This window comes from Pseudorca crassidens, chromosome 16 (genome assembly GCF_039906515.1).
Source record: "Pseudorca crassidens isolate mPseCra1 chromosome 16, mPseCra1.hap1, whole genome shotgun sequence".
Classification (NCBI taxonomy): domain Eukaryota; kingdom Metazoa; phylum Chordata; class Mammalia; order Artiodactyla; family Delphinidae; genus Pseudorca; species Pseudorca crassidens.
The window spans coordinates 61,902,551-61,916,601 of record NC_090311.1 but is presented as its reverse complement, the minus strand read 5'-3'; the positions used below and the strand labels follow the sequence as shown (position 1 = coordinate 61,916,601).

The 14,051-nt window shown below is 46.3% G+C and overlaps 1 protein-coding gene and 1 long non-coding RNA gene across 5 annotated transcripts in view; one reads left to right on the top strand and one right to left on the bottom strand.

Annotated features, from left to right (window-relative positions):
* Nucleotides 1-6,667: 6,667 nt before the first annotated feature.
* LOC137209246 (uncharacterized) overlaps nucleotides 6,668-14,051 on the bottom strand; it is a 7,917-nt gene continuing 533 nt past the window's right edge. The window contains exon 2 of the long non-coding RNA XR_010935961.1: nucleotides 6,668-9,955. This is a non-coding gene — a long non-coding RNA (uncharacterized lncRNA). The remainder of the gene's footprint in view (nucleotides 9,956-14,051) is intronic.
* EIF4EBP2 (eukaryotic translation initiation factor 4E binding protein 2) overlaps nucleotides 13,257-14,051 on the top strand; it is a 24,138-nt gene continuing 23,343 nt past the window's right edge. For 3 of the 4 annotated variants that reach the window (XR_010935960.1, XR_010935959.1, XM_067710679.1), the window contains exon 1: nucleotides 13,257-13,734. Coding sequence is in view for 2 of the 4 variants with exons in the window: in XM_067710679.1 (XP_067566780.1) it covers nucleotides 13,590-13,734 (145 nt within the window). In the remaining 2 variants the exon portion in view is untranslated. The remainder of the gene's footprint in view (nucleotides 13,735-14,051) is intronic. The other variant, XM_067710680.1, reaches the window with a different exon arrangement.

Here is a 14,051-nt window from a genome sequence, read left to right as displayed (position 1 = left end):
GGGTCACCTTAAAGTCTGTACATCACAGAGAACAACCAAAGGGAACAGCATGGGCAAAGGCCCTGTTATGGGAGTGAGCATGGTCCATTTGAGGAACAGAGCACAGAAAGGGAGAGGGAGATGAAGCCAGATCATGGAGGGCCTTATTCAGGATCCCAAGAGGTGTGGGATGTCATGGGTAGAAGGTGGTGGTACAAGACAGGATACACTGACAGCCATTGCTACTCCAGGGCTTCTGAGCCTAACTCAGTCTGGAAAGATGAATGACCCCATCTAAATCCAGCCAGAAGACCTGGATGCAAGGAGCTGAATGCATCCCATGGACGCTCCATGAGGTTTGCCCTTGTTCACCCCTGAACCCAGAGCCATGGCCATACCAGCAGCTCAGCAGATATTTCTGAATGAATTAGTTAATGGAGATATGGAAGCCAGGTAGCTTGTCCAGAGCCTTCGTGGAGAATCAGATCCCCTAATCGAGTCAAGTCTTCCACCCTGAACTCGACAGCACCACCCAGTCACCACTAAAGGATTCCCAGTGAAAACCCTGGGCTTCACCTAAGAGAGCGCGGAAGCTCCCGGGGCAAAAGCGCCTCTTGACTCAACGTGGCAAGCACCCAATCTGGGCTGCCAGGCTCTGTACGCTGTGTGCCTTGCCTTTGGGCTGTGGCTGGCACAGGGCGTGGCACACCATTCATTGTGGATGACAGTTTTAAAAGTGCTCTCATTAAAAAATAAATAAAAAGTGCTGTCTCTGGTTGGAGCTCAAGCTATCTAAACCAGCACATGCCACTGGATATGGTATGGCATTAAGTGAACTGCCCACTTTCACCCTGCAGGCAAGGGGTGACAGAGGAAACGTTATACCCATGAAGAATCTTCTACTAAATACTGAGATGGAGAGAGAAAGACAGGAACTGCAGGTGCTGACTTGTAGTAAACAGGCAGACAATAAACAGGCTTCAGCAGAGGACTTATGATACCTAAGTAACTTGGAACAAACTGTACCTCATTTTCTGAAGTCGGCAACTACAGACTTTTATTTTTTTTGCAACACCGCACCATGCGAGGCTTGCAGGATCTTAGTTCCCCGACCAAGGATTGAACCCCTACCCTCTGCAGTGAAGCATGGAGTCCTAACCACTGGACCCCAGGGAAGTTCCTACAACTTTTGTTGGTGTCACCTGACAAGGCGGAAATACCAAGACTGAAGCATGGCCTCTGCTTCAGTCAGACATGCTGCCCTCTACCCTCAGGGGCCCTGGCATCTTCTAGGACCCAGATTGGTACCTAATCATCATTCCCATCTGCCAGACCTTGGCTGGGCCTGACACTTAATCCTCAGAAGAGCACTCTGTGAATGAGGGACTCCTCCTTTTATTCACATGAGAGAACACGTTCAGGCTCATGGTCACACAGCAAGCAGGTGGGAGAGCCAGCTTTTAAACCAAAGCACGTGTGAGGTCACAGCCTGTGCGCAGTGGACGGTTCCCAACGCAGTGAGAGGGTAGAGAATTTCCAGAGACACGTCAGGGGACCTCGGGCAAGTTAGCCTCTCTGAGGCTGCATCCTTATCTGTAAAACAGGCATAATAATACCCATCTTGTATGGAAGTTGGGAGTATTTGAGATAAGATCTCTACAAGGCCTAGAATAGCCCTTGATTCAGGCTCGCTGTCTATAAAAGTTATCGATGATTATTATTACCTTCTGAACACATTCTGCCTTTTATGTGTCAGGAGCTCAAGGAATGGCTGCTGCTCATCCGTGCATGAGTTCAGCAGATGTGACAATAAAGAATGGGTCCCCAAGGGGCACCTTGCCCTCTTTACGATGCAGGAAGCCAGTGGGCACAAGGGGAAACACATAGGATGGCCAGCCAGAAGCTTAAGAAGTCATAACCTCTTTGAGTCTCAGTTTCTTTATCTGTGAAGTGTAAGAATAATGATATTGATAATAATAATGAAAATAATAAGCAGGCTGCCTCCATCACAGGGCTGTGGCTCAGCTTAAGTGAGATAATGGTCTGACAGTGCTTGTTAAAGTGGAAAAGTGTTATCTAAAGATCAGGAGCTATTATCCCTATGATGATACAGATGGAGAGTGGGTAGCCTCATTACAGAGAGCAGAAAGAGCCCCCCTCTGCCCCTGGGAAAGACAGAACCAGAGAGAACGGAGGTAGCAGTTACATACAGGGGAGTTAGAAGGAATGAGTTTGGGGAGGCCCTGCTGGCTAAACACTGGAATAATAAGTTACAGAAGGAGCATCCCTGGGTTGGGGACACCCAGGCCACTTCCATTTTTTGAAACTCAAGTTATACTAATAAACATTAAAAACAAAAAACTAATAAACATTAAAATAAAACATTAAAACATTAAAATAAACTAATAAACTAGAAAGGGCTGCCCAAATGTGGTATATATTGCATGTTCATTCCTGGCAGCACATCGGGTATGGGTCCAGGGGTCACAATTGCATCAGCAGCTTTCAAATCACCAACTATCTAGATAACCTCATTCAGAGATAGATTCTGCTCCCAATTCCAACATGTGCATTTTTTCCTCACTACCAAGCAATTCTCCAAGACCAGCTGGGTGCCCTATAATTCTGACACTAAGTACCTGGAGATAGTGTCAGATGCCACAGGTTAAGGGCTCAGTCCTACAGGACTGCTCCCCTCCAACTTCAGATGCCAATCTCAAGTTCAAGTTGTCGCCTGTGCTTCTGACCGAGTGGCTATAGACAGGTGATTCCAATTACTGCCCCCCTCAGGTTTGATTAATTTGCTAGAGCGGCTCACTCTAGAACTCAGAGAAACATTCTACTTACTAGACTACTTACTGGTTTACTGTTAAAGGATATAACTCAGAACAGCCAGATAGGAAAGATGCTTAGGGCAAGGTATGGGGAAAGGGTGTGGAGCTTCCCGCTTTTTCTGGGCGTACCACTCTCCTCAGATCTCCCCATGTTCATCAACCTGGAAGTTCTTTGAACCTCCCCCCTTCCCCCATCCCCAATCTTTTTGGGTTTTTATGGAAGCTTCATTACATAGGCATGATTGATTAGATCATTGGCCATTGGTGACTGAACTCAATCTCCTGTCCCTTTTTCCTCCCCAGAGGTCAGAGGGGTGGAACTGAAAGTTCCAGCTCTCCAATTACTTGGTTGATTCCACTGGTGGCCAGCCCTCCTTCTTAGGTGACCTAAGGGCATTTCAAGAGTCACCTCAACATCACAAAAGACACCTTGATCACTCTCTTCACTTAGGAAATGCCAAGGGTCTTAGGAACTCAGTGCTAGGAACAGGGACTGAGAACAAATACGTATTTCCTGATATAAATCACAATATTACAAGAGCTAATACACAGCCTGTACATTTGAGGCCAGACAAGACCCTCCTAGTTCCCTACGGTAGGTTCTGGGAGAGGGAGCAGAGATATCTTTTTCCTTGAAATTCTCATCTGATCAACAGACTGTGGTATATCCATAAATGAAATACCACTCAGCCATAAGAAGGAATGGATTGCTGATATAGCAACACATTGTGCTGTATATAAAACAGTATACACAGTGTGCTTCCATTTATATAAAGTTTTAGAACAGGCAAAGCTAAGCTGTAGTGATAGGCAGTAGATCAGTGATTATCTAAGGCCGGGGCTTGGGGTGTGAGGTGACGACTACAAAGAGGGACAAGGGAACTTTGGGGTGTGAGGGAATGTTCTAGATCTTGATTGTGGTGGTATTTACAAAGATGGAAACATTTGTCAAAATTCGTCGACATGCACACTTGAAAGAGGTGCACATAAATTACACCATAACCCAGTTGATAAACACAAATGCTCACCTGAATAGGGCCACTGCAGAACTGCCCGCAACTGTGTCTAATGTTTGTATCTCAGCTTCCACAAAGACTCCCGAAAGTCAATTCAACACCACGGACCACAGGCTGGTTCTGAGCCAGGCCCCAGACGATGCAAGGTGAGGAGGGGCCCAGTTCTCGCCTTTGAAGAGTTCACGGTCTTGCAGGGAACCAGATGCATAAGCAGGCAACATTCACGCACAAGGTTGGTACAAGTGACCTCAGTGTACACAGGGCACTATGGGAGCTCTGGGGGAGGGAATCAGCTCTGGCCGGAAGGAGGAAAGTCAAGGCAGGTCAACCCACACAGAGTATTAAATAGGAGTCTGGGTTAGGCAGGGAAGGGGAGGTGGGGAGGAGAGCATCACCGCAGGCAGAATGGTCACTCCCCTGAGCTGGGGGCCCTCTGTCCTGTTTACTGCTATATCTCCTCCCCTAGAAAGTACCTGACACTCAGTAGGTGCTCATTAAGGATCTGTTGAGTTAATGGACAATATAAACAAAGAAAGGGGAGCTCCCTGGCGGTACAGTGGTTAGGACTCGGCGCTTTCACTGCGGGGGCCCAGGTTCAGTCCCTGGCCGGGGAACTAAGATCTCACAAGCCATGCAGCATGGCCAAAAGAAAAAAAAGCAAAGACAGGGTCTGCAAACTATGGCCCACAGGCCAAATCCAGCTGGCCACTTGCTTTTATAAATAAAGTCTTAACTGGATCCATGCTCATTTGTTTACATGTTGTCTCAGGCTGTTTTCTCACTACAACAATAAAAGTTGAAAACCTGTGACAGATACCATATGGCCTGTAACACCTAAAATATTTACTCTCCAATCTTTTATTGAAAAAGTTTGCTAACCCCTGAGCAAAGGCAAGGAGGCGAAGCTTTTAGAGTTAATCCCAAAGGCTAAGAGGAAGGAAATTAGGTAAGGTGAGAAAAACAATGCGAATGGATCCTTCATTGTCCAGTTACAAAATGAGTGTACACATTGACTTACCTTTTCTGGTGGATACATAGATTAATGCCCTTGACACCTGATCTAACTTCCTTTTGGTCTGCCTTCTTACACTGCAGAGGCTGGAAGGCTGAAAAACAGTATTTTTTATGTTCCCTTGCAGCAAAACCCCCCAGATGCATTTCGGAGGTTGGGGTTACACCAGTCAGATGCCTTCAGGGACTTCCCTGGCAGTCCAGTGGTTAAGACGCCATGCTCCCAATGCAGGGGGCATGGGTTTGATCCCTGGTTGGGGAACTAAGATCCTACATGCCGCGTGGCGCGGCAAAAAAAAAAAAAAAAAATCAGACACCTTCACACAAGACTTGAGTGCTTACCTGAGTGTAGAAGGGAGAGAGGCAGTGTTGCTCTGGGCCTCCACTTAGCGGATATCGGTCTAGCAGACCGTGTGGCTTTGAAGCTGAAAGTGCGGCAGCAGCAGCCTGATCTCTGAATGTGGCTAAGATGGGCCTGGCAGTTGTTTATTATTTCACGGGTCCCTGACTCTCAACCAGGTTGCAGCTCTCTTGCAGGATCAGTTCTGCAGGGTTCTGACAATCATTCCTGGAGGACTAGCCTTGAGCCCATTCTTCTAGTTTATCCAGTGTGTTTCAAGCACCTACTTCTCTGAATCAACCTTTTCTGTTACTGCAACTGACTCCTGATGGATATACTATTTAAACATTTGTGCTGTGCTCTTTAAAGGAAACCAGGTAGATTAATAAACATATGTGTTTAGCTCTTCTTTCCCATTAGACCCCCCGCTAAAGTAAGAGCAGAGGAATTTTTTTAAAAAAGTATAAACCCATAAGGACTAAGAAGTCAGGAAAGGATATAGCAGTGGAAGAATAAAGGCAACAACATTTTGGAAGCTGGAAAGCAGAGGGGGAAGTGGTAAGTGACTTAGCAGAGTGGGAAAAGTGAAGGTGGAACAGCTAACAAGAAAAAGGCCAGTTCGCCATATGACCCAGCAATTCTATTCCTGGGTATATATCCGAAAACCCCAAAAACACTAATTTGAAAAGACACATGCACCCCAATATTTATACCAGCACTAATTTACAATTGCCAGGGTATGGAAGCAACCTAAGTCTCCATCAACAGATGAATGGATAAAGAAAATGTGATATATGTATAATCACCAGATGTGTATACACACACACACACACACACACACACACACACACACACCACACAATGGAATACTACTCAGCCATAAAAAAGAATGAAATTTTGCCATTTGCAGCAACACAGATGGACTTGGAGATGAAATAAATCAGATGGAGAAAGACAAATACAATATGATTTCACTTACACGTGGAATCTAAAAAATACGGCAAACTAGTGAATATAACAAAAAACAAACAGGGACTTCCCTGGTGGTGCAGTGGTTAAGGATCCGCCTGCCAATGCAGGGGACACAGGTTCGAGCCCTGGTCTGGGAAATCCCACATGCTGCGGAGCAACTAAGCCCGGGCACCACAACTGCTGAAGCCTGCGCTCTAGAGTCCGTGCTCTGCAACGAGAGAAGCCACCGCAATGAGAAGCCCGCGCACCGCAACGAAGAGTAGTCCCTACTCGCCACAACTAGAGAAAGCCCGCGCGCAGCAATGAAGACCCCATGCAGCCAAAAATAAATATAATTAATTAATTAATTAAAAAAGAAACAGGCTCACATACATAGAGAACAAACTAGTGGTTACCAGTGGGGAGAAAGAAGCGGGGAGGGACAAGATAGGGATAGGGGTTAAGAGGTACAAACTACTATGTAGAAAATATATAAGCTACTACAAGGAAGGAGATATATTATACAGCACAGGGAAGATAGCTAATATTTTATAATAACTATAAATGGAAAATAACCTTTAAAATTGTGAATCAGTATGCTGTACATCTGTAACATATATTATGCATCAACTATACTTCAATTTTAAAAAAAAAGAAAAAGTCCAGTTCATAGCACAGCACTCCAGGAGGGCTGATGAATCAGAGGCTCCAGGTACCTCTGTAGTCAGAGGTGCAAAGTAGGGCTGAAGAGATAAAAAAAAAACTAGTTCAAAATCTTTCAAAGGAGCAGCTGGAATCCTCCCAAATCTGCTCCACCATCCTGCCCAGCTAAGATGATGGGAGTGTCACCTTCCTCCCCAACGCCTGCAGGTGATGGGAGGGTCACCTTCTAACGAGGCTGAACAATAGATGCAGCAGGTATCTGGGGACACCTGGGTCCCTGGAGACACCCCCCAGGTGTGGCCTGGGGAAGGTATACTGAAAGCAATGGAGTCAGTGAAAGTCTGCGTTCTGGATGGAGACCCCCACTCCTTGCCCTGCCCCAGCCTGGGTCTCAGAACCCGGCACACAGACTTCTACTCCCCAGGCAGGAGAATGGAGGACGCTTCTTGGGGAATATTGATCAGCAAAGACAAAACATCTGTAGACACTGACATTTGGGGGTCCCCCAGTGAAATGGCTGGTCTGGATCTGATGATCTCACAGAGAACCTCATCCTGAGACAAGCCCTCCCACCCGCTCCTCTCACGCAGAGCCTCCTCTAAGTATTTTAGCCCCTCACTAGAGGCTGACTATGGAAGGACAGCCAAAACTCATCAGGCATGTGAGGAACGCTTCTAACCTGAAAAACAGGACCTTAAAAGCAGGTAGAGAAAGTAAACCCAAAGAAATAGAGACAATGCAGGTTGCAAAACTTCAAAGTTTTGAACTTTGAAGATATTAGATATCTTCAAAGATATTAGAACTTCAAAGAGTCTAATATCTGAGGGAGATAAAAGATACTGCATTGTGGTAGACTTATACTGGTGTCCCCCAATGAACTATAACTCCTGGTATGTAGGCTCTTGTCCTCTGCCACGTTGATTCTGGGCTTGGCCATGTGACTTGCTTTGGCCAGTGGGACGTTAACGAGTGTGGTGCAAGCCAGGGTTTATGAGTGCTTGCACACTGGGCTTCTCCTGCTAAAACACTTACAACCTTCTTGACTTTGGGCAAGTGTGGTGGTTTTAAAACATGTCCACAAATTATCTGATATGCTGTCCTTCAAAAGGTGGAGCCTAATTCCCCTCCCAAAAAATGTTGGCAGTACTTAGTGACTTAATTCTAATGATTAGAATGTAGCAGAAGTTACATTCCAAGCCTAGGTCATAAGATTCACTGTAGCTTACTCCTTGTTCCCTCTCTTGGTTCAATCACTCTGGGAGAAGCCAGCTGCCATGACATGGAGAGACACAAGCAACATTATGGAGAGGTCCATGTGCTGAGGACTAAGACCACCTGCCCCCAGCTATGTGAAAGAGCTAGGAAGCAAATCCTCTGGTCCCAGTCAAGCCAGCCTTCAGGTAATTACAGACCAGGAAACCATCTTCACTGCAACCTCATGAGAGGGTGGCTTTCCTGACCCTCAAAACCTAAGAGTTAACAAACATTTGTTGTTTTAAGCCACAGGTTTTGGGGCAGTAATTTGTTATGCAGCAATACATAACTAATGCATCAAGTTATTCAACTTTTTTGAGCTTCAGTAAAACGGATATAATAATGGAGACTACTGCACAGGGTTGCTGTCAGAAAAATACAAAGCAGTGGTGCACATAAAGTGCTTAGAAGAGTGGGGTATTGTAGTCACTCTTGGACGTTGGTTGCTGTGGTTGCTATCGCTCAGCTGAATCTAAAAGGTGCTTTGCTAATCTACAATGCTCCCACTTCCTTGAGTTCTTCATCTGGGAGTACATTTCCCCAGAGAATGTCAGCTTAGGAAGGAAGTTTTTGCCCAGACAATTCAAAGGGGAAAGAATAACCTTTTCAACAAATGGTGCCAGGTCAACTGGATAACCACATGCAAAAGAGTGAACTCGGACCCCTACCTCATACCATATACAAAAATTTACTCAAAATGGAGCAAAGACCTAAATAAGAGCCAAAACTATAGAACTCTTAGAAAGAAACATAGGCACAAATTTTTGTGACATTTGATTAAGCCAACAGTTTCTTTGATATGACACCAAGTGCATAAGCAATCAAAGGAAAAAAATAAATTGGACTTCACTGAAAGTAAAAACTTCTGTGCTTCAAAGGATGCCATCAAGAAAGTGAAAAGACAACCCATAGAGTGGGATAAGTTATTTGCAAATCATGTATCTGATGAGGCTCCAGTTTTCAGAATGTACGAAGAACATTTAAAACTCAATAAAAAGACAACCTAACTAAAAAATGATCAAATGATTTGAATAGACATTCCTCCAAAGAAAATATACTTTGTAATAGTCAATAGGCACATGAAAAGATGCTCAATGTCATTAGCCATCAGGGAAATGCAGATGAAAGCCACAATGAGATAACACTTCATACCCACTAGGTTGGCTACAATCAAAAAGACAGATTATAACAAGTATTGGCAAGGATGTGGAGAAATTGGAACCCTTATACACTGCTGGCAGGAATGTAAAATGGTGCAGCCACTCCAAAAAACAGACTGGCAGTTCCCCAAATGATTGAACCCGGAGTTACAACACAACCCAGCAATTCCATCCTAGGTATATACCCAAGAGAACTGAAAACACATTCACACAAGAACTTGTACACAAATGTTCATAGCAGCATTATTCATAATAGCCAAAAAGCGGAAACACCCTAAATTTCCATCAACTGATAAATGGATAAACAAAATGTGGAATATTATTCAGCCATAAAATGATCCAAGTACTATATACATGCTACATACAGTTGAATCTTTTTTTTTCTTTCTTTTTTTAAATTTTACTTATTTAATTTTTGGCTGCGTTGGGTCTTCGTTGCTGTGAGAGGGCTTTCTCTAGTTGTGGCGAGCGGGGGCTACTCTTCTTTGCGGTGAGCGGGCTCCTCATTGTGGTGGCTTCTCTTGTTGCGGAGCACAGGCTCTAGGCAGGTGGGCTTCAGTAGTTATGGCACGTGGGCTCAGTAGTTGTGGCTCGCGGGCTGTAGAGCGCAGGCTCAGTAGTTGTGGTGTATGGGCCTGGTTGCTCTGTGACGTGGGGGATCTTCCCGGACCAGGGCTTGACCCTGTGTCCCGTGCAATGGCAGGCGGATTCCTAACCACTGAGCCATCAGGGAAGCCCCGGTTGAATCTTGAAAACATAGTAAGTGGAAGAAACCAGTCACAAAAGACCACATGTTATATGATTTAATTTATATGAAATATCCCAAATAGGGAAGTCTATACAAATAGAAAGTAGATTAATTGTTGCCTGGGCTGAGGAGTTTGAGAATAAACAGTGGGTGACTGCTAATACATACTGGGTGTCTTTTTTTGAGTGATAAAATGTTCCGGAATTAGACAGTGGTGATAGTCGCACAACTTTGTGCATGTACTACTAAAACCCACTGAATAGTATACCTTAAAAAGTTGGATTTTATGGTAGATTATTTTAATCTCAATAAAGCTGTTATCCAAAAATGGAGCAAGTTTTTAGAAAGGGTGTGAAAAATTAGCTGAGTGAGTTTTTTTAGGGTTTTCTAGAGGTGATGAAATCCATACCATGTACATACACAAATGCATGTACATACACAACCAAATGCATTCACGCGCACATGCACGCACACACACATTAATTTCAAAAGAACACTGAAGCAATTTTGTGGTACTTTTGAAAACAGAACACGTGACTATGACACCTTTTTTTTTTGGCCTTGCCTCCAGGCTTGCGGGATCCCAGTTCCCAGACCAGGGATCCAACCCAGGCAGTGAAAGCACCGACTCCTAACCACCGGACCACCAGGGAACTCCCTGACACCTTCTAACTGGGAAAGGAAGACACCAGAGGTCCCAAGAAGAAAATCCTAAACAATCTTTTTTTTTTTTGGCCACATGTAGTGCGGATCTTCGTTTTCTGACCAGGGTTTGAACCCATGCCCCCTGCAGTGGAAGAGTGAGCCATAACTGCTGGACTGCCAGGGAAGTCCCATATCACCATTAATTTCAATATGACTTTGCTAGAAGGCAATTATTTGCCAAACAGTTTATACACTTAACTCACGGGACTACTCGGTGAGGTAGCATCATTATCTCCATATTACAAATGAGGATCAGAGAGTGTAAGTACCTTGCCTGGGGTCACACAGCATGTTAACGGGAGAGCTCCTTTCTCTACTCCAGGCTACCTATCAAAATGAATAAAAAGAAACAGTTGATACTCCCCATCCCTGAAACTTCAAAACTGTACCCTGGTGTCAACTTCGTTTACTTCTTCTCATTCTATACTACAACCCAACATCTATGTCCAACTTTTCCTACCTCCTTCACACTTTGCTCTGGCCAGAAATATCTCCCTGTTCTCCCTGAATGTCCCAAAATCTGTTACCAAAAAAGAGATCAAGGAGGGGTACATGTTGTAATCAGTGTACTTCGTAAGCTCTACACAGATGTAAACTAGCATTTCACCTTTTCCTTCCTCTAGGAAGTGCCTTCTCTTGACATATGCAAAGCTTTAGGATCTTTCAAGATTGAGCTCAGTCCTCTCCAACTCTGGGAACCTCCAGACTGCAGGGTAGGCAGGGGGCTTTTCCTAGATTCCTGGACATTCACCATAAAATCCCTTCCACCTCATGCCCTGGTCCAACCTGACCACCAACCACAATATTTGCTTTGCTGTATAAGTTCTTTTGTCTGTATTTTTGTTAAGAAGTAATAGCTGTTTTACCTGGGCTGAACACTGGGTATTAGTCTCAATTTCCTCATTCGTCAAATAGGAACGATGATAGCTATGTTTGTGGTACCCATGATTTTCTTTTCAATTCCATTTTGGGAATGATGTGGACAGAGGCAATGTTGACTAGAGCAACAGTTCTCAAAGCGTGGTCTGGAGATACCTGGGGGTCACTGAGACCCCTTCCAGGGACTTGTGAGTTTCCTATTTTTTCAACTACATACCTGTGTGAATCTGAGTTTTCTTCTTATACTTGAATCAACACAACAGATTGAACGCAGAAACAGATGTGAGGGTTTCCCCGGTTGCACAGTGGTTAAGAATTCGCCTGCCAATTGAGGGGACACGGGTTCGAGCCCTGAGCCAGGAAGATTCCACATGCCACAGAGCAGCTAAGTCCATGCGCCACAACTACTGAGCCTGCTCTCTAGAGCCCGCGAGCCACAACTACTGAGCCCGCATGCTGCAACTACTGAAACCCGCGCACCTAGAGCCCATGCTCTGCAACAAGAAAAGCCACCACAATGGGAAGCCTGTGCACCACAATGAAGAGTAGGCCACGCTCAGCACAACCAGCAACGAAGACCCAACACAGCCAAAAATAAATAATTAAATATATAAAAAATCTTTAAAAAAAGACACAGATGTGAGATTGCAGCTGTTTCCTATTACGGATACATTAAAATGTTTGCCAAAATGTAAAAAAACCCCACTGTTTTCACTAATTTTTTTTGGAAAATATAACTTTAAAAATAAAATATTATGTTTACATGGGATGACATTATTTTATGAATTGGTAAACATTTAAAGATTGTTTTAGTTTCTAATAGAGTAATTATCAAGATATAATCCACACAAACAAAAGCTCTTTGGGATCCTCAATAATTTTTCAAGAATGTAAATTTTAACATCAAAAAGTTTGAGGATCCCTAGAGGAAAGAAAGTGTTACAGATTTGAATTTTCCAGGTACCTCGTGGTCTTAACCTTCCCCTGTGCTTCAGTTTCTTTTATCTCTAACACAATACTCACTCATGTGACATGGGCAGCTATTAATTTATTTTCTTAATGTTTATATGTTGCATTATGTCTGTATATAAGGACTGTCTGTGGAAGAATACACAATAAGCTCGTCCCAGTGGTTCACCCTCGAAAGGGGAATTGGGAAACTGGGAAAGGTGACATCGTAAACCTTTCTGCTGTGTTTTTTAATAAATGCATGCATTGCTTATTTTAATATTGAGCAATTAAAAGTAAAATAACACTTTTGTTTAGATGGTTTAGGAAACAGAAGTCGGCTCAAGGAAAGTAGTGTTGATTGACAATTAAAAAAAAACAAAACACGCGGGCTTCCCTGGCCGCGCAGTGGTTGAGAGTCCGCCTGCCGATGCAAGGGACAAGGGTTCGTGCCTCATTCCGGGAAGATCCCACATGCCACGGAGCGGCTGGGCCCGTGAGCCATGGCCGCTGAGCCTGTGCTCTGCAACGCGAGAGGCCACAGCAGTGAGAGGCCCGCGTACCGCAAAAAACAAACAAAAAACACGCAAGTTTTCCGTGCCCACCGACGCGCTGCTGACAAACACTTGGCGTAGGTTCTGCCCGACTCGCGCCCAGCCCTCAGGGCTTAAGCCCCGGCCCATCAGCAGCCCCGCCTCGTCGCACAGCACCCGCCCCTCGTAACGTCACATCCGGCAGACCAGCTACCCCGAGCTCTCTCTGGCTCCCGCCTTCGCCCGCTTCCGGTCGTCGTCGTCGTCGCCGCTGCTGCCGCTGCTGCCGCTGCTGCTGCTGCTGCTGCTACTGCTGCTGCTGAGGCTGCTGGCGGAGGCCGGAGGAACGGGCGGCGGCGGCGGCGGCGGCTGAGAGGGCGGCGGCGGGAGCGGAGCGGGACAAGGGAACGAGAGGAAGCGAGCGAGGAGCGAGCGGAGCGCGCCGAGCTCCGCCCGCCCTTCCGCCCGCCGGAGCAGCCGAAGCAGCCCGGGCCCCCAGCCGCCGCCGCCGCCCGCCCGCCCGCCTGCCCACCCGCCGGACAAAGCCCGAGAGCCCGCGTCCAGAGCCATGTCCTCGTCCGCCGGCAACGGCCACCAGCCCAGCCAGAGCCGCGCCATCCCCACCCGCACCGTGCCCATCAGCGACGCCGCGCAGCTACCTCATGACTATTGCACCACGCCCGGGGGGACGCTCTTCTCCACCACGCCGGGAGGTGAGCGCCGGCCGCCCGCGCGGCCCTCACCCGAGCCTGGAGCCGGCTCCCGAGCGCGTCCGCGCCAGCCTCCGCGGTGTCCCCTCAGTTTCCCGCCACGATCCTTTAACTCAGGGCGTGTCCACGCTGGCCGCTCCGGCCACCCCGGCTCCGCCGCAGCCCCACCAAAGCCCCCGTGAGACAGCTTTCGGGAACCTTAACTTCGCGTTCTCTCTCGCCTGCAGCTCGATTCAGTGCGTGCCCACTCTGGGAAGTGGCTCTCCTGTAGCGAAAAAAAGCCCTTGTTCCCGCCTCGTGGCAGGTTTACGCACTCTGCC